The sequence below is a fragment of the Pogona vitticeps genome, chromosome 4 (assembly GCF_051106095.1).
Source record: "Pogona vitticeps strain Pit_001003342236 chromosome 4, PviZW2.1, whole genome shotgun sequence".
Classification (NCBI taxonomy): domain Eukaryota; kingdom Metazoa; phylum Chordata; class Lepidosauria; order Squamata; family Agamidae; genus Pogona; species Pogona vitticeps.
In genome coordinates, this window is record NC_135786.1 from 37,516,889 (window position 1) to 37,542,955 (window position 26,067).

The 26,067-nt window shown below is 42.8% G+C and overlaps 1 protein-coding gene and 1 long non-coding RNA gene across 4 annotated transcripts in view; both read left to right on the forward strand.

Annotated features, from left to right (window-relative positions):
* Positions 1–25,333, forward strand: part of DENND2D (DENN domain containing 2D) — a 35,921-nt gene extending 10,588 nt beyond the window's left edge. For 2 of the 3 annotated variants that reach the window (XM_020782520.3, XM_072997105.2), the window contains exons 3-12: positions 1,684–1,796; positions 2,714–2,783; positions 13,531–13,608; positions 14,550–14,690; positions 16,543–16,691; positions 17,507–17,684; positions 19,943–19,984; positions 22,834–22,921; positions 23,713–23,952; positions 24,821–25,333. In XM_020782520.3, the coding sequence (XP_020638179.3) occupies positions 1,684–1,796; positions 2,714–2,783; positions 13,531–13,608; positions 14,550–14,690; positions 16,543–16,691; positions 17,507–17,684; positions 19,943–19,984; positions 22,834–22,921; positions 23,713–23,952; positions 24,821–24,882 (1,161 nt within the window). In that variant the 3' untranslated portion in view covers positions 24,883–25,333. The remainder of the gene's footprint in view (positions 1–1,683; positions 1,797–2,713; positions 2,784–13,530; positions 13,609–14,549; positions 14,691–16,542; positions 16,692–17,506; positions 17,685–19,942; positions 19,985–22,833; positions 22,922–23,712; positions 23,953–24,820) is intronic. The other variant, XM_020782521.3, reaches the window with a different exon arrangement.
* On the forward strand, positions 19,991–22,710 carry LOC144589159 (uncharacterized). The gene is made up of 2 exons (XR_013545092.1): positions 19,991–21,554; positions 21,593–22,710. It is a non-coding gene; the product is annotated as an uncharacterized LOC144589159 (long non-coding RNA).
* Positions 25,334–26,067: the final 734 nt, after the last annotated feature.

Consider the following 26,067-nt stretch of genomic DNA (forward strand, 5'->3'; position numbering starts at 1 on the left):
TTGTTTCACATGGCTCCATTTCACACTGCAGCAGTTTTGCCTTATCTGGGTCTATCTGTATACCACACAGCCTGTTCCCTGAAAGAGAGTACAGAGAGGCTTCGGATTAAAGAGAGAAAGCTTTATCTTGCCATCAGTGCTACAGGCTATGTAGAAACACCAACCAATGTTCAGTGCAGGATATGGGTAAAGATATGCTTAATATGTAACCTGTTAATCTAGTCTCCAAGGTGAACTTTGCTATGCAGAGAGAGTTACAAATGCTCTGAAATTTCCTTATCCAGGAATGGTCTATTTCAAGGGATGTAGTTGTCAGACATGGAGTCTGCAGCTCTTGTCATCCCTCACCATTATCCAAGCTGGCAAGGGCTAATAGAAATTGCTGTCCAGCCACATCTCCAAAATGACAAGTTGCCTGACTGTGACCTATGTCTAGCTCTCTCAGATTAATGAGGAAACTAGACTTCTCCATAGGAGGAGGAAGGTGTCCAGCGCCTGGGGTTAGCACAGCTTCAGTCTTGCTTTTTGCCTTCTGTGTAGGAGGAGGATGAGTGGAGAAACAGCTCTTTTCTAGATAGCAGTTGCCTCTTCTGGCTAGAAGCAGGTCTCTGTGTTCTCAGGCTGTCATCTTTCTCATTTTTATCATGCCCCTGATAAGAGTGGAGGGTTACATATGAGTCAGATCTGGCAGGTGCCTCAGGTGCTGAATCTTGTAGGAGAAAATAAGAGGTGTCCTGGATCAAAGCCATAACCTGTCCAGAATTCGTCTCCTGTAGTGGCCTGTCAGATGCCCATAGGAATTATACAAGCAGTGAAACAGTGTTTTCCTTCTGATGTTTCAAAACAAATACTGTAGTATTAACACTGCCTCTGAAACTAGGGGCCTTGTGACTAGTAAGTAGCCAGCACCAGTGATAATCATATTGCAACCACAGCCATTGGTAACCTAATCCCCCATGCTTTCTCAAGAACCGTTTCTTCCTTTATGAGCTTCTCCTGCTGTTAAGGTATCATCAGGGGAGGCCTTTTTCTCCATTTCACCACATTCACAAGTGTGTTTGATGGGGGCACAGAAGAAAGCTTTCTCTATTGCTGCTCCCAAACTCTGGAACTCCCTCCCACAGGAGGCCAGACTAGCTCTGTCTTTATTGTCCTTCCAGAAGCAGGAAGGACAACTTCTCTTCAGGCAGGCCTTCCTTTAGTGACTGGCTTTCTGAGAGGGTTGGTTTTATTTATTTATTTATTTTGAAATGTTGTTGTGCCTTGTTGCTTTTAAATGCATTTAAGTACTGATTTTATTTACTATATTTAATACATTTGCTTAATTCCTTTTAAAATATTTGTACATTTACTGTTTTCAACTTTTAAATATTGTCTTTTTAAAGATGTAAGCTGGCTTGGGTCCTTTTTAAGGAGAAATGCAGGGTAAAATATTTTAAATAAATAAATAAAATCCTCTGTGAGCTGTGCAAGTATACCAAGAATTATTATAAAAATGTACATGTGTCAAGTAAGACCAAGTCTTATAAGCATCTGCAAGAGCTGATCTTGGAAATTATTCTCAGGCTTTTCATGCTGACTATCACTATTACAGGCCTGAGTGAACACAGGCATTTTGTTTCATTTCAACTGAGTTGTGGGAAACCAGCGTCTTTCATTTTCCTCTTTCCTTGTGTTCTTCAGCGTGAGAATTTGATGAGGGGGCAGCGTGAAGAGGAGGAGAGGCTACTACAGGCCATTCCTCTGTTCTGCTTTCCAGATGGCAATGAATGGACACCACTCATGGAATGCAACAGGTAGCCAGAAGTTAGTGAGGATCTGGTACTCTTGTCACACATTAAGAAACAAAAAATGACATACTTATGCTTTGATTGAACACAAAAGTTCCAGCTGGCATCTTTTCACACTGGACATTCTTCCCCCCCACCCCAATTAATAGTGTACCATGTACAACAATGTTGTAATCCTGATTCTGCTTTAGCTGCTCTTGATGTTCAAGGAGTGAATTTGTAATGCTGTTTTGCAAAGGACTGGAGTTGAATATACAGTGCTGCCCTGTTTGACGACGATAATCCATTCCAGCGAAATTGCTGTAGAGCAAAATCGTCATCAAGCGAAAGTAAAAAACCCATTAGGATGCATTAAAGCCGGTTAATGCATTCTAATGGGGAAAATACCTTATCATCCAGCGAAGCTCCTCCATAGGGCGGCCATTTTCTGGTGCCTGTAAAGTGAGGAATCCGTCCTAAACACAGTGGGGAGCCATTTTGCACAGCGGGTGGCCATTTTGCGACCAACCAATCAGCTGTTTTAAAACCATCTTTAAGAGAAAAATCAGTTCCCAAAGCAGGGAGCCGATCATCGTTAAGCGAAAAACCGCCGTTGAATCATTGTTTTGCGATCGCAATAGTGATTGCAAAAAACTCATCGTAAAGCAGATTCGTCCTCAAGCGGAGTAATCATCAAGCGGGGCACCACTGTAACTTCAATGCATCTGAAGGACAACTGGTTGGGGAAGGTTGCCACTAGATTATGTGCCCCCAGAACATGACACCTGTATCCCCATTTGAATGGCTAAAGGTTATCTCCTTAAAGATCTTCAAATGAATATTGCTTTGGTGGCTTCATTGCCGTAACCCTGGACCTATATTGTGTAGAGTTCTCCTATGACACTTGGCTGTTAAACTCATACTTTTTTTCCTCTCCTTTCCAGTGAAACATTTTCATTTGTCCTCACCAATGTGGATGGGAGTAGAAAGATTGGCTACTGCAGGCGGCTGTTGGTAAATATTTTTCCTCTTCTTTTTTCTTCCCTTTTTAAGTTTTCCTGATTTTAGATAATTGAGCCAACGTACAGTGGTGTCTCGCTTAACGGGCACTCCGTTTAGTGACGAAACTGCATAGTGATTAAGATTTTGCGATTGCAAAAGCGATCGCATTGCAATGTTTTAAATGGGGTTTTTTTGCTTTGCGATGATCGGTGCCGTTTTGCTTATCGATCATCGCAAAGCGATGATTTTTTAACAGCTGATCGGCGGTTCCAAAATGGCCACCGGGTTTTAAAAAATGGCCGCCCGCTGTGTGTAGGGACGGATTCCTCGCTTAAGAGGCAGCGAAAATGGCCGCCGTGTGGAGGATCTTCGCTTTAAGGTGAGTTTTAAGCCCATAGGAACACATTAAACAGCGATTTTTGCTGCACGGATTAACGTCGTTATGCAAGGCACCACTGTATTTCTTGAAGTCAGAAACAACTCTGGAATGATTCTTTATTGTACAGCTGTAGGAATAGTTTGCACCCTCATTAAGAGTGCCAAGAGAAGAAGGCACTGAAGAAGAAGGACCCTTGGACTTTCTGGCTGGTGAACAGAGATTCTGGGTGTTTTTGTCCAGTAGCATCTGGGGACTCCAGATAGGGAGCTACTGCTGGAGAGTGCAGGGATGTCCTCTGAAGTCTCCTTCCAAGGAAGTTGATGGTTGAAAGCTCTTCATCATTCATGTGTGAAAGCTGTTCATTGTTCTTTTTAACAGTTTTGTATTACTGCTTGTACATATTGCATGTTTGTGTGTATCTTGATTTAGGTCTTAACTTTAGCATATTTCTAGACTACTCTTCTAAAATGAAAAAGTCAAAGTAGTGTTAAATAAGTGCAGCAGTGTTTGCATCAGGTACAGAGTGAACTGGGGTGCAGTGGGCTGATAGTCTGATGGACTTGGGTGACTTGTCCATTCCCTCCATTTTTGCTAGGAAATAATTGTTCTCAATTCTAAACCTAGTGAACAAACTCAGAATATATCAGGCAACTGGCAAGGAAAATAGTATCCTTATGGACTTCTGCAAACTTGTTGCCCTTTCTAGTTACCTAAATTGCCCCTATATAAAAGTGCCAAGATAGGCATTTGGGGGGCTGAATTGGCTTTGCTGCCTTATCTAGACAGGTCTTTGTAATACATAGACTGTCTGCTAGATCCTGTTATGAATGATGTTCTATTTTGGACTGCTTTGCAGTGTTTTAATTTAAGTCTCAACTTTAATTTATTTCTGAATTCAGTAATAAGACCCAAGGATGACAAATTCAGCCAAAGGAGCCATAGAGTTCTATAAATAGAATATCATGGACGAACTTGACTGGTGCCTCCATAAAACTTGCAAGGGAGTTCTCTCTAGGTCATAAAAATGGCCAGATACTCTTTCATTGGGCTGTTAGGAGGAACTGGAAGAAATTTTATGAAAACTACTAGAGTCTGCTCCAAAATGTGTGAAGCAAGGATTAGTTTGATTTTTCAACATGAGAAAAAGATGGGAAATTTCTCTCTACTTACGACTCTCAGAATCCCCAACCAGCACAGCTAGTGGCCATGGTGCTCAGTGGATAGTTTCCATCTTTAGACAAACTTCTTTCATAGTAGATAAAAAAAGTTTGCTTTTGAAGAGAAAGTTGGGATGAATGCAGTGCAGGTTCAAATTAGTAATATAATGGTCCAGCCAGATGGATATTGAAGTGGTCTGGTTTGAAATGAAAAAGTTCTTATCTTTAGTGGATTTATATCCCCCACTTGAGCAATCTTTCCATTTATCTTGATTGACATTTCTTCTCCCATGAGAAGGGTCCAAACAGGTCCTTGGATCACTCCAATTTGTACCCCTTTTGATTAATGACATTCCCTTTCCTGCCCCCTTCATCTCCTTTGCCCGCAGCTGTCATTCAATAGGCTGTGACAACTATCTTCCTCTTTTTCCTAGATAAAGTATGTGCTACAGTGAAAAAGCTATGCATCCGCAGCAATTTTGGATAGGCGTACATACTTTGTTACAAAAAATATTGCTTTGTAAGCTTCCACTACCCCCAGAACTGTTTCTATTAAGTATTATACCAGACGATATACATAAGACAAAGAAATACTTAGTTATATACATAGTCACTGCAGCCATAATACTTTATGCTAATAATTGGAAGAAATCGGTGATACTGGAACAAGAGGAACTTATTGAGAAGATACGGGAAGCAGCAGAAATGGATATCTTATCAGAAGTGCTGAAGGACTGTCCAATACAAAAGGCAACTGAATGATGGGATTTATTATATAAATGGCTCGAGTCACCAGATAGTACTTGAATAATATAGATTACAACTAGGATGCAAATGTAAGTTATAACCCGGAGGGCAATCATATAGTAGAAAAGCGGAAAGTCGAGTTGATATGGCAATATGAATAGATGAGATGGCAGTACATTTTGTGTTCTCCTCCCCCTACTTTTTCCCCCTCATATCCTTCCTTTACTTTCTGTATCCCCTATCTTATCCTAAATTGTTAATTTAAAAAAAAGCTGTGCATCCACCTAGCATGGTAAACATAATACCACTAGTGTACCTCATTTATCTATAATAGCACTACATCAATAGGAAAATATATTTTAAAAATGTAAAATGTTGAAGTAGATGAAAATAGTTTTCCTTCCCATTATCCCTTTCAATGCCACAACTCACCCAAAGCAAAGTGTGTTGCTTATATACCATCCCATAGGATTCTAAGCACAGTTTCCAATTTAATTATGCAGGCTAATACATCACAGGGTCCCTTCAGATAACATTGCCTACAGCGCTATTTGGGTGTGAACTAGCCATCTGCATGGGCTACAGAACAGGCTAACTAGGAGAGCTCCTAGATTGTACACACAGAGAGAGATTGAAGCCCTAGTGCTGTGCCAGAAAGGAACAGTTCTAAAAGGGAGCGGGATAGATCACTCTTAAGTCAAAACACATGTGGATGTCGTAAATTGATTTGAACTGAACGTTGCCAAAAGCAGTCCAAATAGCAAGTTACATGCCTGCTTTGACATGTGCTAAAACTAGGAAGAGAGTGGTCCAGGCTACCAAAGAAACGGGTAGGTTCGGCTTCATGTGCAGTCATCATAGAATTAGCCCTTTGAAAAATACGTATTCTTGGCTGATAGTAATCTCTGTAAAACAGTTACATCACAGAATCCAGGGTTGTATTTTTGTTTTACAGTTTCTGGAAAGTGCCCTTTTACTACAACAATCCCACAGAATATTTGTGAGAACTGTTCCAGGGTGAGAGAGATTAATTGTGTATGCAAACAAATCTTTCTGCATATGTAAAGAGTTTCTTATTTATGTAATACAAATCATAGAAAAGGGGCTTACCAGATCCCAGTCTTGCTGAGTACTTACATAACATTCATCATTAGAAGAGCATCTTTGTTATGCTCCTGCATAATAAAATGAATTTATCTATGTCAGACTTCTCTAGTTTGACTGCAGTTCCCACTGTCTTCTTCCCTTCCTTGGCTGTGCTGACTGGTGGTGACAGGCGTTGTAACAGACAATATTTGGACAACATTCTCAGTGATTCCTTTATTGTGCAAAAGCTATAGCTACAGAAGCATCTTGGGGTTCTGTTCTGCCAGTGTCATCAGATCTCCCAAATGTAGAATTCAGCACTCCAGATATGCCATTGCTGACAGGGATGGGGGGAAATGGATAGGGAAAAACATCAGCATAAACAACCACATTTATGGCCTGATTGACCCAGAGATTGGAGAGGTGGCGAAGAGGGGGCTGTTGGTGTGAGGCAGAGGCCTGCCTTTTTGAGTTACTGACTTGGATCTGCTCCAGTTCTGTAGAAACTGAAAACAATCAGCCAGGACTCTGTGTTGTATATTAGAAAGAGGATTTGGATTATGGCCAAGGCCCTTTACCTCTGATGAGAGCTGAGCCTGCATTCCAAATGATATGAGTTTGTTCTCAGGCAGTTTTTAAAAAATGAAATAATGGTGGGTTATACTGTAGCAAGAATGATTAAGACAGTTGCCCCTGAATTGCTTCTGGCTTATTGGTTTTTTTTAAACTATTATGTTTATTTCTTCAAGGGAACAATTGAAAAAAAAAAAAAGCTCCGTTGTTCAAAGAATGGGTCAAAAGCCTGGGGGAAAAAAAGATTTATAATCTGAATAATGAAGTCAGGGAAGGAGAAGTGGAGGCAAAGAGCACCTGTTGTAACTACCGGATGAATTTCTTTTTGATGACTTCTCTGAGAACCTTCAGTCAGCAAAGCCACTGTAAGATTGTGGAAGTGATAGTCCAAAGAAACACCTTTACAAAGCTCTGCCGATGGGGCAGCTGATTAATATACTTTTGACTGAAGAACTGAGGCGATTTGAAGGATTGCCTTTTTCAGATACATGGGGCTGTGTTTGATTTCTCCTTAAGAGCAGCTGTTTGTCTGGGCATTATTTTCCTTCCAAAAGGTGTCCAGGGTGCTTAACTTTACTGAAATACAGAATCTGAAACACAATCTTGATTAAAGCAGAATATAAAAGGTAATCATTTTTAAATGTTGTAAAAAAAAAATCCAATGTCAGAATGATTAACTTCCTTCAACAGCAACTAAGCAAAAGAACTGCTTTTGTAAAAAAAAAAGTCTTTCTTAGCATCTGGACTTCAGATAGTGTGTGTGTTTCTGCAGAAGGGCAGCTGAGTTTTTGTTGTTTTACAGGCTATGCGGCCTGTTGTTCAATGCAAGGCAGTCACATACTTCGTTCTTCAAAACTGCCACACAGTGTGCGTTTTTCTCAGTGAACCCTGCCATGTATGAGGAAGCCCCATGTGTCTGCTTTAGCATCTGTTAACCAGGAAGTCACATTTCACAAAGCCAGCTATGGCTCCTTATTACATTAGCTTTGGTGGTGTATTTGTATGAAATAAACCCAGGTAGAAGCATTTTCTGTATTGTTTAGTTTGCTGGGAAATTGTAGGCTAAAACCACTGTGGATGTACAAAGCAGCCATCAACTACTCTTTCTCAGTTTCACTTTGCATTGTTCTCTTTCCTTTGCTAACTTCTTTCTTTACTGTCAAGTGCTTATTTTATTTATTTATTTATTTTATTTTATTTTATTTATTTAATTTATATGCCGCCCACTCTACCCAGAGGTCTCTGGGCGGCTTACAATAATTAAAATTCAAGACAATAAAAAGAAAATGATTAAAATACAATTAAAATACAATTAAAATTGCCATCATCAGGACCCACAGTTGATGTTATTTCAATTAAAAGCCTTCTGGAACAGGAAGGTTTTGACCTGGCGCCGAAATGTCATCAACGTCGGTGCCAGACGAATTTCAGTTGGGAGGGTGTTCCATAGTCTGGGGGCAGCTGCCAAGAACGCCCTTTGTCTAGAAGCCATCCCTCTTACCTCCTTGAGGGATGGCTCTTTCAAAAGGGCCCCCTGGCTAGATCTTAATTGCCGGGTAGGCTCATATGGAAGGCTCATATGGAAGGAGGCAGCCCTCCAAGTATCCAGGGTCCAAGCCGTTTAGGGCTTTATATGTCAAAACAAGCACTTTGAATTGGGCCCGGGCAGCAACTGGTAACCAATGTAAATTAAACAGAATTGGCTTGATGTGATTTCTAGTGGCTCCACCACTCACCAGCCGTGCAGCTCGATTCTGGACCAGTTGCAGTCGCCGGACCGTCTTCAAAGGCAGCCCCACGTAGAGCGCATTGCAATAATCTATACTTCTCTGCAGTCCCTATTGAGCTTTGCTAGTTTCCTCTCTTGTTCCTTGTTTCTTATCCCTCATGACCTACATTTGAACTGCTCTGTCAGAAAGATGAGTGACTTCCTCAGATGTTGGTTTTTTTGTATCCTCGTTGGCTCTGCTCAGTCTTCAGATATTTACAGAAAGCCTACCTCCACAGTGAAAAACCTTCTTGTCCTTGTTTGTATTGGTTGAATTTCTGTTCATGCACTAATTCTGGAAGAGTGGCTGGAACAGTGTGGTCTTAGCTGCTCCAGCGTTTGTGAATGAACAGTGAACAGCAAGATTTTATGGAGGCACAGAGTAAATCAGGTGAGATTCGTAAAAGTGAGTGGTGGGTGAGTTGAGGTGGAATTGGTCCTGAATTTTGTTTATTTTATTGTTTCTTGCAGCAGTAACCATGTTTCCTTTTTTTTCTACTCTGGAAGATTTTTTTACTTAGCTATGGCTCTAGGTGACCCACTGGTTCCTTTAAAAGCACGAAATACAAGAAAAAGATTGACACCCTCTCCTTGGATGTTGGCAACTTGGAATCTCCTGTTGAACCCCAGTAGTTGTTGGGCAGCCATAGGCCATTAGAAAGGCATGCCATGCATTCTGAAGATCTGAGTAGTGCTTCAAGCTATGGCATGGGTAGAATAGGGAGAAAATATGAACCATCTTCATACAGGGTGCTTCTGAATGGAGAACTCCTGTGGTTTCAATCAAAAGGCAAACTGTGGTACTTAACATTTTCTTCTCATTAATGGATTGTCTGTGATTGGGATGAGGGGAGAAGAAACAGTGGGAAAACAGGTTGGTTACAGTGGAAGAATACAGAGTCCCATCCCCTCTATGTTAATGGCAGGACAATAATGCAATCTTCATCTGGAAGCAAGCATAACCTTTTCATAAAAAAGGTAAAATCAGATTTATTCATGAGATCCTAGTTTTAGTGGTACTTGTACGTCAGTATGAGATTTAAGGTTCCAGCAGAAATAGCAAATGATTTCCATACATAGCTTGGTGTTCTTGTTAGTAGGTATAAACATTCGTTATGGAAAAATATTAGTCAGTAGGAGTACCGACAATAGTACTGACAATTCCTCAGCCATCTTGAAGCCACCATAGATGCTGACCCATATGTTTTCTTAGATGTTGGTTTCTTTGGACACCAAAGAGATACTTTGAGGGGAGTAGAGAGGACTATTTCCCTCAATGATTTGCCGCTGTAAATCATTTTTTTCTGGTATCTCACAGCTTTGTCTTCCTAGTAGCACTGAGTTGCTTTTCCTCTAGAAAAAGAATTGAGGAAGAAAATCTGATTAGCTTGGTGTGGAGCCCTGAGCTATGGCACCTCTGGTTAGAGATGTCAGGCTTCATGGCTGAGCTATCAAGAAGCAGGAAGAGGTCCTCATCTATTATGTAAACATGTACAGTGGTGCCTCGCTTAACGAGTGCACCGCATAACGATAAAATCGCATAGCGATCCGTTTTTTCGGATCGCTAATGCGATCGCTTAACGTTTTTTGAATAGGGCTCAATTCGCTTTGCGAAGACCGGTAAGCGTTTCGCTTACCAATCTTCGCAAAACGAAGCCCGACGATCAGCTGTTCCCGAAAATGGCCGCGCGCAGCGTTTTCGCGCCCTCGTTAAGCGAGGCGAGGGCGTGAAAATGGCTGCCGGCCATTACAAAGCTTCGTTGAACGGTGAGTATTTGGCCCATTTGGAACGCATTAAACGATGTGTGAGGCACCACTGTAGTTCTGATTATTAGAAATGGTAAAGATTTTTGAAAGTTGTGAAGCACCCAGTCACACAAGGGAAAAGCCATGTATGCTGGCATATTTGTGCTCAACTACTTAAGAACAGCTAGGAGCATAGCCAGAAGGTAGTGTTCCTTGGCTACTGTTTAAAGAGTTCTTTGTAATTACAGTACCTCCAGCTTGAAACTTGAGCCTAGTAAGCATATGGGTCACTTTGACAGATTAATGCAAAGTATTGTCTGTTGCCCCTTGCTCTTCTGCTGGTACAGGACGAGATTTATCCTCATTGTGTTTTCACTTCAACTTTGTGACCTCTTTTTGAGGAAGTATGTTTTGAATACTTCCTTAAATTTGAGGTAGTATGCCAGAATATATGTGGTTTAATTTCTCTCAGTAGATAACTCTGCACTTTGTCCTTTCCTTGACTGTATTCTGAATACTCCAGTACAGTGGTTCCCAGCCTTGGGTCCCCAGAAGCTCTTTGACTAAAACCCTCAGAAGCCTTCACTACCAATTGTGCTTGCTAGGATTTATTGGAGCTGTAGTTCAAGAACATCTGGGGACCCAAGGTTGGGAACCACTGCTCTAATACCCTCCTGTCTGTGGATATGTTTATTCTGCCAGTCAGCCTTCCCTACCCTGGTGTACTTCAAAAATGTTGGATTACATCTCCCATTATCCCCAGCTGGCCTTTGGTCACCTGGAGGGCACTAGATTTGGGAAACCTGCTGCTGATGGTAGAAGTTTTGTCTTTGATTGTTCTTCCTGTTTCCTATGAAAAATAGGGCCTTTTACTTGCTAATCCAGTAGTCTTCTAACCTATCCTGTAGTGTTTTATCTTATATGTATTTTATTGACGGGTGTCAGAGGTTTGCCTGTTCTTGCACTGTTGCCTTCTCCAAATACAGGTTTTGGCCTGGGCTGTTTGTTCCTTAGGTCAAGGAGAAGTGATTTGTATCTTGAACATACACAGATTTTAGTTACGGTTTGCTGTTTTTCTAACCTTTTATTTTGGTGGAGAAGGTGTAGTTGAGAAGGGTCAGGGAAACATACTTTCCATTCTATGTGCCATGCAATACAAGGGCAGTTTTTGACCAGTAATGCATTTTGTCATGCGGAGGGAATTAGCAGCCAGCTGATTTATTTTCTGCACTTAGCAAGTCAGTGTGAAAAAGATTTATAGGCTGGGGAATCAGTATTTGTTATAGCTTGCTGGAAACATATTGGTGTTCACATGAGGTATGCATAATGTTCTGCAGCTAATTGTGACTAATTGAGAAGATGCTGGGGTGCATCTTGGTTGTGCAATAAGGTCCTTGAAGAGCAATATAGGGGTGGAGTTGTTGGGGTGGGTGATTTGAATGCAGAGATGGCAAGTGGGGAAAGCACTAATCATTAACTTCTCCGCTCAACACCAACATTCAAATCAGCTTTTTTTAAAAATCCCTCTGTTACTATGTTTTCACTTAATGTGTTGTTTATGTAAATCTGGAAGGCTAGGAAGCAAGGTCTCTCTGAATGGTACCATATAGGAGTGACTGGGTTTTCTTAGGCCTGTTTCCCTTCTGTTGTGTGGTTTATCAAAGTAACTATAGTATCATATTCATGCTGCATGAAAGGATATAAAGATCTCACTTAGGAGCAGAAGCTTGGGTATGTTTACTCAGACTGATGTTCATGAAAATTACTCCCTAATAAGTACATTCAAGACTGCAGCCTAAGTTGTTGAAGCTCAAAAAGGAAACTTAACTCTCACATGTTCTTATATATACTTCAGCCAAGTCTGTGCAGAAACATTTAATGGACTCTCCTTGCATAGTTTAGATTTCTGTTGGGTGATGACAGAGAGCTTAGCAGCTTGTCCATCATCTGGCTTCTTCTGTATCTAATAAATTCTCATGTCACAAAATCTTGATTCGAGTCGCTGGAGGCTTTTTTGTTTGTTAGTTATGAGCATGTTCCTTGGAAGAAATGCGCACTGTAACTTATGAAGACATCAACTATATTTAGAAATAGACTGTGCTGGGTTTAGCTAGCTTGAGAAAAACAGGAATCTCTTCTTTGCTCACCATAGGTAGGTGTAAAGAGACTGTATTTCTTCCTCCTGCTAAATCCAGTTTGCACACTGTGGGAGTCTTCCTCAAAACTGGGTCATCTAGAATTTCCTCTTAGGCTGGAATTTCCTTGTTGGGTGTTCAGTGGGCTAAGTGACTATTGATTTCAGAAGGAATGAGTTGGGCCCTTGAGTGCTCAGGGCATCCGTTTGGGGATCTGAGTTCTATTTCTGTGTGGCCTTATCATCCTAGATCAGCCATTCTCAGTGGGGGCCATATAGCCCCCTGGGGGGTCCTGGCACATTTGAAGGGGGCTACAGATTGGAAACAATTCTTCACACGCCACCTTATAAGGTTTCTCATGTGACTTATACAATCGTGATTCGGCCTGTATTTCTTTCATATTGTGTTTATGGCTGTGGCAAGGAAAGAAAGAAAAAAGAAAGAAAGAAAGAAAAGAAAAGAAAAGAAAAGAAAAGAAAAGAAAAGAAAAGGTGGGGTTTTTTTCAAGAATGACTGTCCTAGATGAGCAAAAGTGTCCCCATGGAGATCCAGCTATGGAAAAAAGATACCTTCATCCATCCCCAATCCTTAGCAACAATGTTTCCAAATGGCTTTGTATTTTTGTTTTTTGGCTCTGGAAAGTCCAGTTAGGAGACATACTGTGGTTCCCCGAAAATAAGACAGGGCCTTATATTAATTTTTGCTCAAAAAAACCCACAACCACATAAAAAAAAGCATTAGGGCTTATTTTCAGGGGATGTTTTATTTTACAGTCATGTCTTCTTCTGGTTGCTGCACAAGGGTGGAGGGCAGGGTTTCATTTAACTGGGGCTTATTTTGGGGGTAGGGCTTATATTACGAGCATCCTGAAAAAAACATACTAGGGCTTATTTTCAGGTTAGGTCTTATTTTCAGGGAAACAGGGTAACTTTACATATGGTTTAACTCAACTCCTCCTACTTATTTATAGGAATTTTTATATATTGGCACAATATGGGGACATAGATATTTATTTATATATTGAATTTGTACCCCACCCATTTAGTCAACTGACTACTCTGGGCGGCTAACAACATATAAAGTAAACAATTTAAAATATAAAAAAGTAATATATAGGAAATGAAATGTAGATGTGATTAAAGTTTTTATGTGAAAAATCATTTTACAGCCATCTGGCCGAGGGGCTCGTCTTCCAGAGGTTTACTGCATTGTGAGCTGCGTGGGTTGCTTTGCCCTATTTTCAAAGGTAGGAGTTCTGGGTTGTCCCTCTTCCTACCCCCACAACAATACACACTGCTCTCGAGCATAGACAGCAATACATTTGGCTAACAATTGTTTATCTTGTCTCAGGATTAAGTAGTTCAAATTACTGTATGTCTTCTGATCTTTCACTTGGGTAGGAAGAGGAAGGAGAGAATGAAAGAGAAAGCTGCTTAAATTCCTTCACTGGGAGAAAGGCAGGATGTAAATAAATAAGTGGGAATGTATGTTAGCTTATGTACAGAGGGCACATCATTATTAATAGGAAGAATCAATGTAGCATAGTAACTTGAATATGGGGAATAGTGATCCAGTTTATACAATCAAGACCTCTGCTTAACAAACCAATGAACTTGATATCCTTCCCCTTGTAGCCACTTTGTTCATCCTCTTGCATAAGCAAAAATAAGCCAGGAAGCTATAGTTAGCCATAGATTCTTGTTGCAGAAATTGTGTTTGATAGCTTCTAAACAAGCTATCATGCAGAAGCCCATGTAAAACCATGAGTCCTCCTCAAAATGTAAAGGGAATCTTATGGTTAGCTGTGGCTTCCCTGACTTGTTTTGGCCTTACATGAAGGGAAGAGTGAAAAAGGCCATGTGCAGGTGCAAGAGGCTCATATGTTTCTTAGAAATCTTAATCCTGGAATGGAACCTTAGTGAATGGGTTATGAGAAAGAAATGCCTCTTGGAGGTAAAGCAGGTAACGAGAGGAAAATAATACCATTAAATTTAGGGGAGAGAAGCAAATCAAGGTCTCGCCCATCCCAACGTGGCTTTTTTGTTTTGTTTTGCTTATACCATGGTTTGGAGATTTGCGCGCGGGGGGGGGGTTGTAGTCCCCCCCCCAAATAACTTACCCCTCAGAGTAAGGGGTAAGACTCAGAGTTGCTGCCAAGTGACGAGTGTCTCTCTTTTTCTCTCTTAGATTTTGGATGAAGTGGAGAAAAGGCGGCAAATCTCTACGGCAGTCATCTACCCTTTTATGCAGGGCCTACGTGAATCCCCCTTTCCAGCACCAGGAAAAACAGTTACCATTAAAAGTTTCATTCCTGATTCTGGGACAGAGGTTTGTATCTTTTGATAAGAATATCTTGTGGTTCTGTCACAGCTGCTAAACAGGTCAGCAGTGCTAGTGGTCCTGGTGGGAGTATAAGAAGGCAGGAGCTGATGCCCCCAGAAGCAGCCTGCAATCTGGTCCTTTCATTTTTTGCCTTGGAACACAGCCCTATGTATAAAGTGTGGATTGGGGCAGGCAGAAAAACCTGGAACCGAAACTGTTCTTTGAAGTTGTTTTACTAACTACAGAAGCCAAGTGTGGTTTGGGATTACATTGATTCACAGACCAGTGACAATCCACAGTTGTAGCAGTTGTTTTACCCCAAGAAGCTGCTGCAGTCTGAATGTAGAAGAGAATGTACAAAGTTGAGTACTGAGCAGGTGCCTAGGAATGGGAAACCTGGACAAGAACTTCTGAATCATAGTTTGCCTGTTGTACATTTATAACTCAAACACGGTTTGCGGATTACAGATTGTGTGAAAGCTGTACTTCCCAGCTTTGATAAAGTATATCTCGTCACCTTACTAGAACGGAAGGGGATTTATTAGCGGGTGCCTTGTTGCATCATAGAGGAGATTTAGAAATTGATTGTTTAGAAATTGTTGCATCATAATGTAGATTTAGAAATTCCCCTTTAGAAATGGGAATATGATTTGCTCCCATGTAAGGGGGAGAAGATACAGTAGATGTTCCAGTGAGTTTAATAGTCGCAAAGAAGAGTGAACTGAAGCACATGGAGCTTTTCCACAGAAGCATGACATGGCAATCAGCATTTGACAAACTTCCCTCTTCTGTGTTCCACGAAAGGTACAGGAGACCTACCCTCTTACTGCTCATGGTTCTTCTAGCCTGCAGCAGATTTCTTCCCTGGAGGGATGTCCTGTTGCTTAGAAACATTTCTCAGTAAGTGGCCAACAGGTCACAGAGAGCAGCTTGGCTTGCTTGTCTGGTCCTTCTTCTATGCTGGCTTGCCAGTGACCTTTGGCTTCCTGTTACGCTGTCCAATTTTTCTGTTTTTCAGCTGCCAGAGAATGAAGTCTTGGTATGATTTCCTGGCTTGCTCAATGCTACAAGCAGCTGGAGGAGTTAGATAGAGGGTGCTGAGTGCGTTTTCCTCAAAAGTGTCAGTGTCTCTTCATTACCCTTAAATGGGAATAGCAGTATCTCCTTCCACCAGACTTCTCTTGATTTGGCTGTGTGGAGAAAGATAAATTGCACACACACACACACACACACACACACACAGCACGCACGCACGCACACACACACACACACACACACACACACACACACACCATCATCATCATATGTGCATGTATGTACATATGTATGTTTGCATCTTAGAACTGTAGTATGTCTTAGAATTGCACAGCTGGAAGGGACCCTATGGGTTATCAGATCCTGCCCCTATCAGGGAGGCCCCGGGGGGGAATCAAATTTCCAACCTCTGGCTCCACAGCCCAGTACTTAAACCACTGAGCTATCCTGCAGCTTATAGAATAAAACAAAACAAAATAAAGCACCCTTTGATGGTTTCAACAGCCAGGCTGATTGGAAGTGTCTCACTGCTTCCTCCCTCCACCTCCAGAACTATAAAAATTCCACAGGTTTAGAGTGGAAGCCAGTGGTACCCAATTCCATCTTCTTTTTGGGGCTACTAGGTTAAAAGAGCTACTGGAGGAAATTCTAAGGAAGTAATTGTAGCTAATCATAATGGTTCTCCTTGATCCATGCATCCTAATGCCCAGGAAAAGCTGACAGAAAGAATATATTTGCTAAGCCTAGGAAACAAGAAATGCCCATCCATCCCTGCATACATTAATGCCATCATGATTCTATGTCTTGGTTGTTTCCCTAACAGCAAATTGAACTAACCCGTCCCTTGGACTCTCACCTGGAACATGTGGAATTTCAAGCCCTCTTTCAGCGCCTCAGCCCTGAGAAGATCCTCCTCATATTTGCTTCAGTAGCTCTTGAACGACGGATAGTCTTCTTGGCTGAGGAGCTCAGGTAAAACTTGGCCTCACCTGAGTAAAGTCTCATTGAAAACTATGAAATAAATGTGGGGAGTGAAAGCTGTAGTGCGTGTAACAAGTAATGAAAAATGAGATAGAGGCAGGTTGTGGGACTGTTGATGGTATAATATAGTTGTAATATCGTTGCTTTGTAATATAATTGCTTTGTAATATAGTTGCGCACTTACTTGGGGGCATTTTCTATAGCTTTTTTACATTCTTAGATCTCCCTTTGCATCCCTTTTTGAGTTCCCTCAATTCTATCCAGAAAATTCTTCTGCATCTCTATACAGGAGGCAGCAATAGCAAACATGAATGGAGCAGACTCTGGTTGTTTGCCCGCAGGATCAACTCAGTCTGGACTCCGGCCTTGTAAAGCAGATGGGAAGGGAGGGTGGGGGATGGTCCCAAGGCAGGCTGGGAGTGAGAAGCCATGGAATTACTGGCTTTGGCCTCCTCATTCTCCTCTGCCATTTATAGCAAAGCCAGAGTTGAGTTTTTGGGAGAGTTAGTTCTTGAAACCTTCCTCAACCTTTGTATGAGAACAGGCATTGTAGTTGTGCTTACACTTTTGACTGCTTAACTGAATTTCAGTTTTATATTTTTAAGATCATAATACGCCAAATGTCTGAACCCTTCAATATTGGCCTGGCGATATCATTTAAATAATAAAATAAACAAAGATACAAAGGGCAGGGGGCAGCTCACATCAACCCCAAATTTCGGGATGGGCTTGCGGGCTGCTTGTGACAAAGGGGATTTTGTACCGTATCTTTCTATATCCTAATCAGCATTTTGACACCCTTTCAGTTCTCTCTCCAAGTGCATTCATGCTGCTGCAGCTCTTCTTTATCCCTTTACCTGGGCTCATACGTACATCCCGGTGGTTCCAGAGAAGCTTCTTAGCACCGTCTGCTGTCCCACACCCTTCATGGTGGGGATCCAAAAGCGCTACCTTCCTGAGGTTCTGGATCAGCCCATGGAAGAGGTATTGTGTTTAACAAGTTCCCATGCTAAACACAAGGGGGAGGATTTACAGGGCTGAACAAAGATATTCTCCTGCCAGAAGTGGAGAGCAAAGGACTCTGCCCCTAATAAAACTGCATTGTATTTAAAGCCAGCACCTAGAATGCATTCTTCTAATGACTCCTTATGTCTTCCTGCTAAGGAAGGTGCTAATCATCATCACAATCACATTTTGTAATCACCTTCATGTTATCTGAGTACTTTGGCATAAATATTTGTCTCTTATGAAGTCAGTGTAAGTGATGTCATTCAGTCAGCGCTTCATGATGTCTACCTTAAAAATGATGGATGGGGGTGTTTCAGTGCAGATGTTCTAGATCAGCTGTTCATTTGTCTTTTAAAAATAGCATATATTTAATTTTGGGACCAGTTTATACTCTGCCAAGTGACTCAAGTCACTTTAGGGCTAACCACTTGTCATAATCTTAAGGTGGAACACCTTTTTGGAAAACCTGCAGATACAGTGGTGCCTCGCATAGCGACGTTAATCTGTTCCGGATTAATCGTCGCTATGCGAAAACATCGCTGAACGGAATAAAAAAAGCCATAGGAACACATTAAACTTTGTTTAATGTGTTCCTATGGAGGATAAACTCACCGTTCAGCGATGTTCCTCCATAGGGGCGGCCATTTTCGGTGCCTCTAAAGCGAGGCAGCACAGCCAGTCGGCCATTTTAGAACCGCCGACCAGCTGACCGAAAATGGCATTTTCCCCCAGCTGAGTGGCGGGAGCTTCAAAGCCCCGCCGCTCAGCTGGGGGAAAATATCGGCAGTCGGCGGTGGCTTTGGATGGATCCCAAAGCCACCGCCGACCGCCGACATTTGCCTTCCGAGCTCTCAAAGGGCTTCCCCACCACACATTGGAGAAAGCCCTTTGAGAGCTCGGAAGGCTCTCAGCGGCGGCGGGGACAGGGTAGGGGGTGTCCGAATGGCTTCCAGGCGAAGCACTGGAAGCCATTCGGAACCCCCCTGCCCCCGCCGCCGCTTGGATCCAGCCCCCGGCCGGTTCCCCTTGCATGGTCTGATCCGACCATGCAAGGGGAACCGGCTGGGGGCCGGATCTAAGCTCCTACTGCCGCCGCCGCTTGGATCCGGCCCCTGGCCGGTTCCCCTTGCATGGTCTGATCCGACCATGCAAGGGGAACCGGCCGGGGGGCCGGATCTAAGCTCCTACTGCCGCCGCCGCTTGGATCCGGCCCCCGGCCGGTTCCCCTTGCTTGGTCTGATCTGACCATGCAAGGGGAACCGGCTGGGGGCCGGATCAAAGCGCCTACCGCCGCCGCCGCCGCTTGGATCCGGCCCCCGGCCGGTTCCCTTTGCTTGGTCTGATCTGACCATGCAAGGGGAACTGGCCGGGGGGCGAATCCAAGCGGCGGCGGCGGTAGGGGCTTTGATCCGGCCCCCGGCCGGTTCCCCTTCCTTGGTCTGATCTGACCATGCAAGGGGAACCGGCCTCCTGAGAGTCCGACCATGGCGGGGGTAGCCGGCTGCGGGGCGGATACAAGCGGCGGCGGCGGCGGGGGTCCGGATGCCTTTTAGGCATCCGAAGGGGAATCCCGGCGGTGGCCTCGGAAGGACCCTTCGGAAGGGTCCTTCCGAGGCTACCGCCGGCATTTTCCCCCAGCTGAGCAGCGGGGCTCCCGCTCAGCTAGGGGAAAATGCCCTCTCCGAAGGGGAATCCCGGCGGTGGCCTTGGAACGACCCTTCGGAAGGGTCCTTCCGAGGCTACCACCGGCATTTTCCCCCAGCTGAGCAGCAGGGCTCCCGCTCAGCTAGGGGAAAATGCCCCCTCCGAAGGGGAATCCCGGCGGTGGCCTTGGAACGACCCTTCGGAAGGGTCCTTCCGAGGCTACCACCGGCATTTTCCCCCAGCTGAGCAGCGGGAGCGGTCCTTTGGAGGCTCCCGCCACTCAGCTGGGGGAAAATGGGGCCCATGGGGAAAACATCGCAAAGCGATTTTTCCCCATAGGCAACATCGCAAAGCGATGGCAAAAGAGATTGCTTTTTTGCCATCGCTATGCGAATTCATTGTTAACCGGGGCACTCGTTAAACGAGGCACCACTGTATTTCCATATAAGGTGAACAAGTCATTTGGTTCTTCCTCACTTCCTTCTGAGAGACAAAAATTTCTAACATTCCTTCCCTTCAGTTCCAAACACACTGTTTAATTTGCTTAGGCCTGGGCTGGATGAATAAAGATGGATATTGTATATTTTCAGGTGCTGCTTGTTGACCTGTGTGAAGGAAAGTTCTTAAGAACGGTAAGTACACTCCAAATCTTACACACGCACAACTGAGACTTAAATGGGCACATTCAAGCAATCTGGCTTTATTAACTCTTCTTCATTTTCTGCCCAGTGAGAATGAAGAGGTTATCTTTAACCATTTCTCTACCTCCTGTCTTTCTCAATCTTTGCCCTCTGACTGGTGGAAGTATCTCTAAGGTTATTCCCTGCTCATATTCAACTTTTAATCCCCACCCTACCCCTTCCTGCTTGATTATGCTCTGTCCCAACTACTGCTTACTTTCTCCTTATACTGTTTACAAGAACTGCTTGGGAATTCCTTAGTAAGACTGAAGGACAGGATTTAAATGAATGAATGTTCTTCTTTTCTACCACATGATTAACCATCCCTTTCTGGTGCTTCTTTCCTTGTAGCAGCTGTGGACATCCAGATGTTGTTCCTATTCCCATCGGCCCTAGTCAGCATAGCCAATGGTGAGGGATACTAAAGTTGCAGTCCTATAATCTGGAGGGCCACAGTTGTGCACCCCTGCTTTGTGGTATTGAATGCCCTGTAGTGTTTTCAAAATGCTTTTTCTTGCCCTTTCAAGTACTGGTCAATACTCCCCCCCCCCTTTCTCCCGGCCTCTTGTATATATAGTTCAGTCCCACTATTGTGACTTCACCTGGCCCCTGCATCCTACATATCTCAGCCCTGTTCAGGAATTCTTCATTGTGCTCTTTGTGCATCACACATAAAGATTATCTTGCACTATCCTAGTTTACCAGGATAATACAGGGGGCTCCTGCCTTACCTTCAATTTCTTCTGCATAGTAAGCAGACTTGGAATAACTCCTCTCTTGATTATCAACTTTACGATTGGCTTCTCTCCCATCTTCTCACTTGGATCACACACTTTTAGTCTTCCAACATGGTCTCGATCCCAGCTTCATTCAGTTTTGCTCATGTCTGCTTCGATGTTGACCTCTGTGCACAATGGCTGCTTGAGCTCAGCACAGCAGGAAAACATTTATTTATTTATTTTATTTATTTTATTTCTATCCCGCCTATCTGGTCATAATAGACCACTCTAGGCGGCTACATTGCATACCAACATTGCATGCTGGTGGCCATTTTGCCTCAGAGAGGGCTACATTATGGGGAAATGCCATCACTGCCAAAATCTCTTAAAACCATCCCTTCCAGTCCAGCCACAAGTGAGCTGGGTCATATTCAACAACCCATAAAAACAAATAGTGCAAGAAGGATATGTAGTTGCCCTTCAGTCTTGACCAGTGATGGCAAACCTATGGCACACATGCCACAGCTGGCATGCAGAGCCCTCTCTGCGGGCACACGAGCCATAAGTCGCTGGATCGCTACTTCCCTCCCTTCGCAGTCAAACCTGAGAAGGCGGCTGCAGCCGCGGTGCTGGCGCCCCAACAGGCGGCGGTGGGCCAGGATCCGGAGCAGCTGGCGCTGGCAGCAGATCTGGAGTGCTGTCTCGAGGCACCTCTATGCCCACGATTCCCCCTTCTGCCGCCACTTCCACTGCCCGCTGTTTTTTTTTTTCCCCTCCCAGTTTGGGCACTCGGGCCCAAAAAGGTTCACCATCACTGGTCTTGACTTCTTCACCCCAAGAGCAGTTAGCTGCCCCAGAGTTTGGTGGCCATCAACATTGAAATCTCTGACCCTGCATCCTACTTTGACTGCAACCTTCTCATTGGCACTGGGATCAACCTTCAAATTTGACCCACTCCTCCTAATGCTAATGCATCAGATACAGAGCATTAGCATTTCAAATCCTTTGGTGTCAAGACGGTATTGGACATTCAGGTTGTTGGCTTCTTCTCTAACAATGAGCTCACAGTTCTCTAGTTTGATCTAGCTCACTTGTTTCTAGATCTCTTTGGTCCTGATCTTATATTCCACACTGACCTCAGTCTTGTTTACCTGCTTGATGCCATTCTTCCAGCCATGAACTGCATGTGCCTTCCTGTCAGCTTCATTGTGCCTAATCGAGCCACTTAGGGTTAGAGCAGTCCTCATACTTGCTGCATTCTTACTGTGAACTGATGCTCTGTTCCCACTCACGCCCCCAATTTCATACACCCTAGTGGCATCGGTACCGTTAATCCTCATCCTGGTCTTTGCCGTGATATAAATTCAAATCACCTCAGTGAATTCCATCTATGCTTCTCCTCCATATGCGTGGACCCGCCCAATGTGGATAACCTCAACACTGGCTTTGACTTCACTATCTAGCCTCTTCCTATTCCTGGTGGTCACCTTTCAACCCTCCTTTCCTGGATTTTCACAAGCAAATGATCACCCTCCAACTGGAGATGACCTTTTTCTCTAGTGGCCTGTCGTCTCCACCTGAAACAGACACCTTTTATCACTCCCAGCGACCCCAGAAGAGGGAACACTCCACACTTAAATATCAGGAGACTCACCTTCTACAAGATTCACTTCTTCCATCAAACCACTCACCTTTCTGTGTCACGCAGCAGGCATTTGCATGATTACAAATCCTATTTTAGGTTGTCATTAATTAATTTTTTTATCGCCTTGTGAAATGATCTTCTTTTCCTCTTTGCACTGTGCATCCTTTGTTCCCTCTCTAGTATCAAGGGATGTCTAATTGTTCTCAGTGAGAGTTAATGAAATCTGCAAAAATCACTTAGCCAGATGGCTCCTCTGTCTGTAAACCGATGCAGAACGTGTCCTGGGAGAGTAAGTGACAAGATGGCCATCTTCCCCTATAGACCAGAAGGTGCTGTAAGAAGAAGATTCTTTCAGGCTACAGCTTCTCTACTGCACTGGATGTACTGTGTTGCAGTTTCTGTCACTTGTAATAATTCCCTTTTGCATCACTCTGAAGGTTGGTGATGAAGAAGAGATCTTGCCAGCCAAGTTAAAGAGTGAGATGCTGACGTCTCTACCTGTGATGAACAACAACAATATACTGAGTAAGCAAGGACTTCTGTCTGACTCCCTTTCCTCCTCAGCATACAGAAAATAGTGGATTCGATCTTACGACTGCTGGTTTTCTGACCCTGCAACACAGGCTTCTGCGGTTTAGCCCGCAGTGCCACCACGTCCCTTCTGATGGTGTGTAGAACACCATAAAAGAAACTTCCCAACAATTATTTCATTCTATAGCCCTTTTGGTCTTTAAAACTAGTTTTTAAAAGCAGCTTTCAAATTTGTTTGTAATCTGTTTTTCAGTAATGTTTCGTATATTTTATAGTACATCAGTTTGGACTGAAAAGCAATAAATAAATATTTTAAACAAATAATAAATAAATAATATGAATTACTTTGTTTTGTTCAGAAAATTTTCCAGGGTGTGTTTGTGTGTGTTGAACATTGTAACCTTTCGGTTTTAGTTTCAACCCACAACTCCTTGTATCTGTCTCCTTATTTCTGATCCATTAAGGGGCAGGGAACAAAAGATACAAGCAGATTTTTAAAAAATGCTAGTGCCAGCCTAGTATCTGGATATGTTCCAAATCTTCACTTTGAGCCAGTGTGCACAAATACACACTATTTAGCACATGATTTAATGTCACCATGTGAAGTGAAATAAAATCTTGTCCTGAAAGGCAGCTCTAACATTTCTACTGCTCCATGAGAAAATGCAACCTCTGAATGTTTTGTTGGTAAACCAGTAGAGAAGGAAACATGGTCCAGCCTCTAAGACTTGGGTTAGTATTTCCTTCAAACGTGAAATTCATGTGCTGTCTCCTTTTCTTTTAAGCTTCCGAGGAACTCAATGTCCATGTTTCCGACACCTTTGTGCAGTTTTTTGTCAAGACTATTGGCCACTATCCAGACCACATCACATGGAATAAAAGTGGGCAGGGCTACTTCCATGAGCGGTCTTTCTGTAAGGCCCTTCCTTCCAAGACCACCCGCAAGTTTGTGAAAAAATTTGTGAAAACTCAGACATTCTCCTTATTTATTCAAGAAGCTGAACAGAACAGGAAGTGTGTAGAAGGTACGTATCTCGATTGTTGAGGCTGCAAGATCAAGATGAATAGTTCTTTGTTTTTCACTTTTTCTTACATGTATGATTTTTTATTATGCTATTAGTAAGAATTAGCTTGGGCTTACCTGCAGACAAATGGCAGAGTACATTCCTTGGCTTGGATTAAGACTGCTTGATGTTTGGGCCTCAGTGAATGGCCCTTTTGGGTTTATATATAGTTATTTATTCTCCTAGCTTGCTGCATGTGAGACTACCCTCTCCTAAATAATTGATTTAAGAGAGGGTAGTCTCACATGCTCACTAGCCCCCCCCCCCAACAAAGTGAGTCTGGCCATATTCCTGAAGCAGACATCTCATCAAACAGAGGAGCAGCTTGCACAGTCCTAGATGTGTACATGCAAAAATCTACAACACAGTACTAGCTTTAATATTTTGCCTACCTGTGGACTTTGGATTTTTGTGTTACTGTCATGAACTGATATGACATGGCTTCCTTTGAGGTTCTGTAATGGTGTGGGCGTGAACTAGTATGTATTAAATGCAGACACATGTTTCTCCTGCACAACCACAATGTACACTGCGCTCTTGTTGGCAGTGGAGATGGCTGGTATGAGGACTGGATAATTTCCTGCTGAGAAATTACTACAGGTTGAAGGTTGAGAAAATGAAGCATGGTCACAACAGGGGCATTTTACATCCTTTAAGTCTGATGGACCCAACTAGTTACAGACCTCTTCTGTGCTGCCATTTTCACTGGATTTACTGAACTGCTTATTCATGTCTTTATAAACATATCTTTTTGCTATACTGTGGAAGTAAGTGATGCCATTTAAATGTAGGAGTGTAATGACTAGTGCATTTCCCCCTTCATCCCCAGGATATTTTCAGAAGAAATTAAATGAGTATCAAGAACAAAAGAAGCAAAGGAGACTTTCCTGAACCTGCACTCCAGAATAGAGGTTTGCATGCCAGCAGAGGTAGCCCTGAGACTAGAGCACACCTCGGTGACTCCTTAGAAGGAAGAACACCCTTTTCTTTTGTTGGCTGTGGTGGTAGTGTCCTGCTGCTCATCTGTGAATCACTGGGGTGGGGTAAGGGGGCAAGGTGGCCATAGCATACATTGCCTTCCCTTCCCCTCCTTTCTAACAACTGGCGCTACAAACTTCTTGTTAAACTATATAAAAACTCAGACAAAGCTGCCATTCTAAAGAAAAGAGCAGTATGAAAATTATAAAAAGACAAGTGATCATGATGATCAAAATAAGACTCTAGGCACACACAAATGAAGAGGATATGGACTGGTTAATGACAATGGACTGCAGAGGAATGCATGAGATGTCCCATGCATTGAAAGCACTTTTATTCACATTAAAATAGTTCCCACTCCAAAGACTTCCTCTTAAATTTCTGATGATTTGTATTATTAATATGAGCTTATTCTTTCCTCCGTTTCATAAAGACATATTTCAATACACAGCCAAGAAATAATGGCTTTGTTTGTTTTCAAAGTACATGTTATCAAAGGTGTTTAAAGAAAAAGTCAAAGTAGAGTAGGGGAAGAAAGCAGTGATCAAGTAGGGACAAATAAAGGACTGCATTTAGATAAAGAGTGTAATAATATGGTTTCTGGGACATCATCCCACAGGACATGGGCTTTTATTGCTCTCCTGCTTTAATAATTTAAAAGCCTTATTTAGAGCAAGTGTAGTTTCAAGAATATGTTTCCTGTACACAGTTATTTGGTAACTTTGGCCTTAATCCAATTGGTAGTCTGAGTAGCGCCACTGAATAAATGGGATTTATGTGGGACTCACCATTATGTACTTGATTCAGCAGGTCTGTTCTACTCGGAATCTGGAAATTGGATTTAGACTGCTTAAAAAAACAACAATCACTTAATGATAGTTGTTTCTTTTACATCCTACTGTGGTTTATATATTTACTGGGAAACCACCTTAGCAGCATCACCATGAAGCATAGTACACCATTTATAAATCAATTGGAAGCTACATACTCTCAACTGATATATAGTTTTTCTACTGCTAAGATGCTTGTGTTGCAGGAAGGTCTTCATCTAAACTTATGTATAGAAGGGGGAAAGTGAATTTTGGAAATAAAGGTACA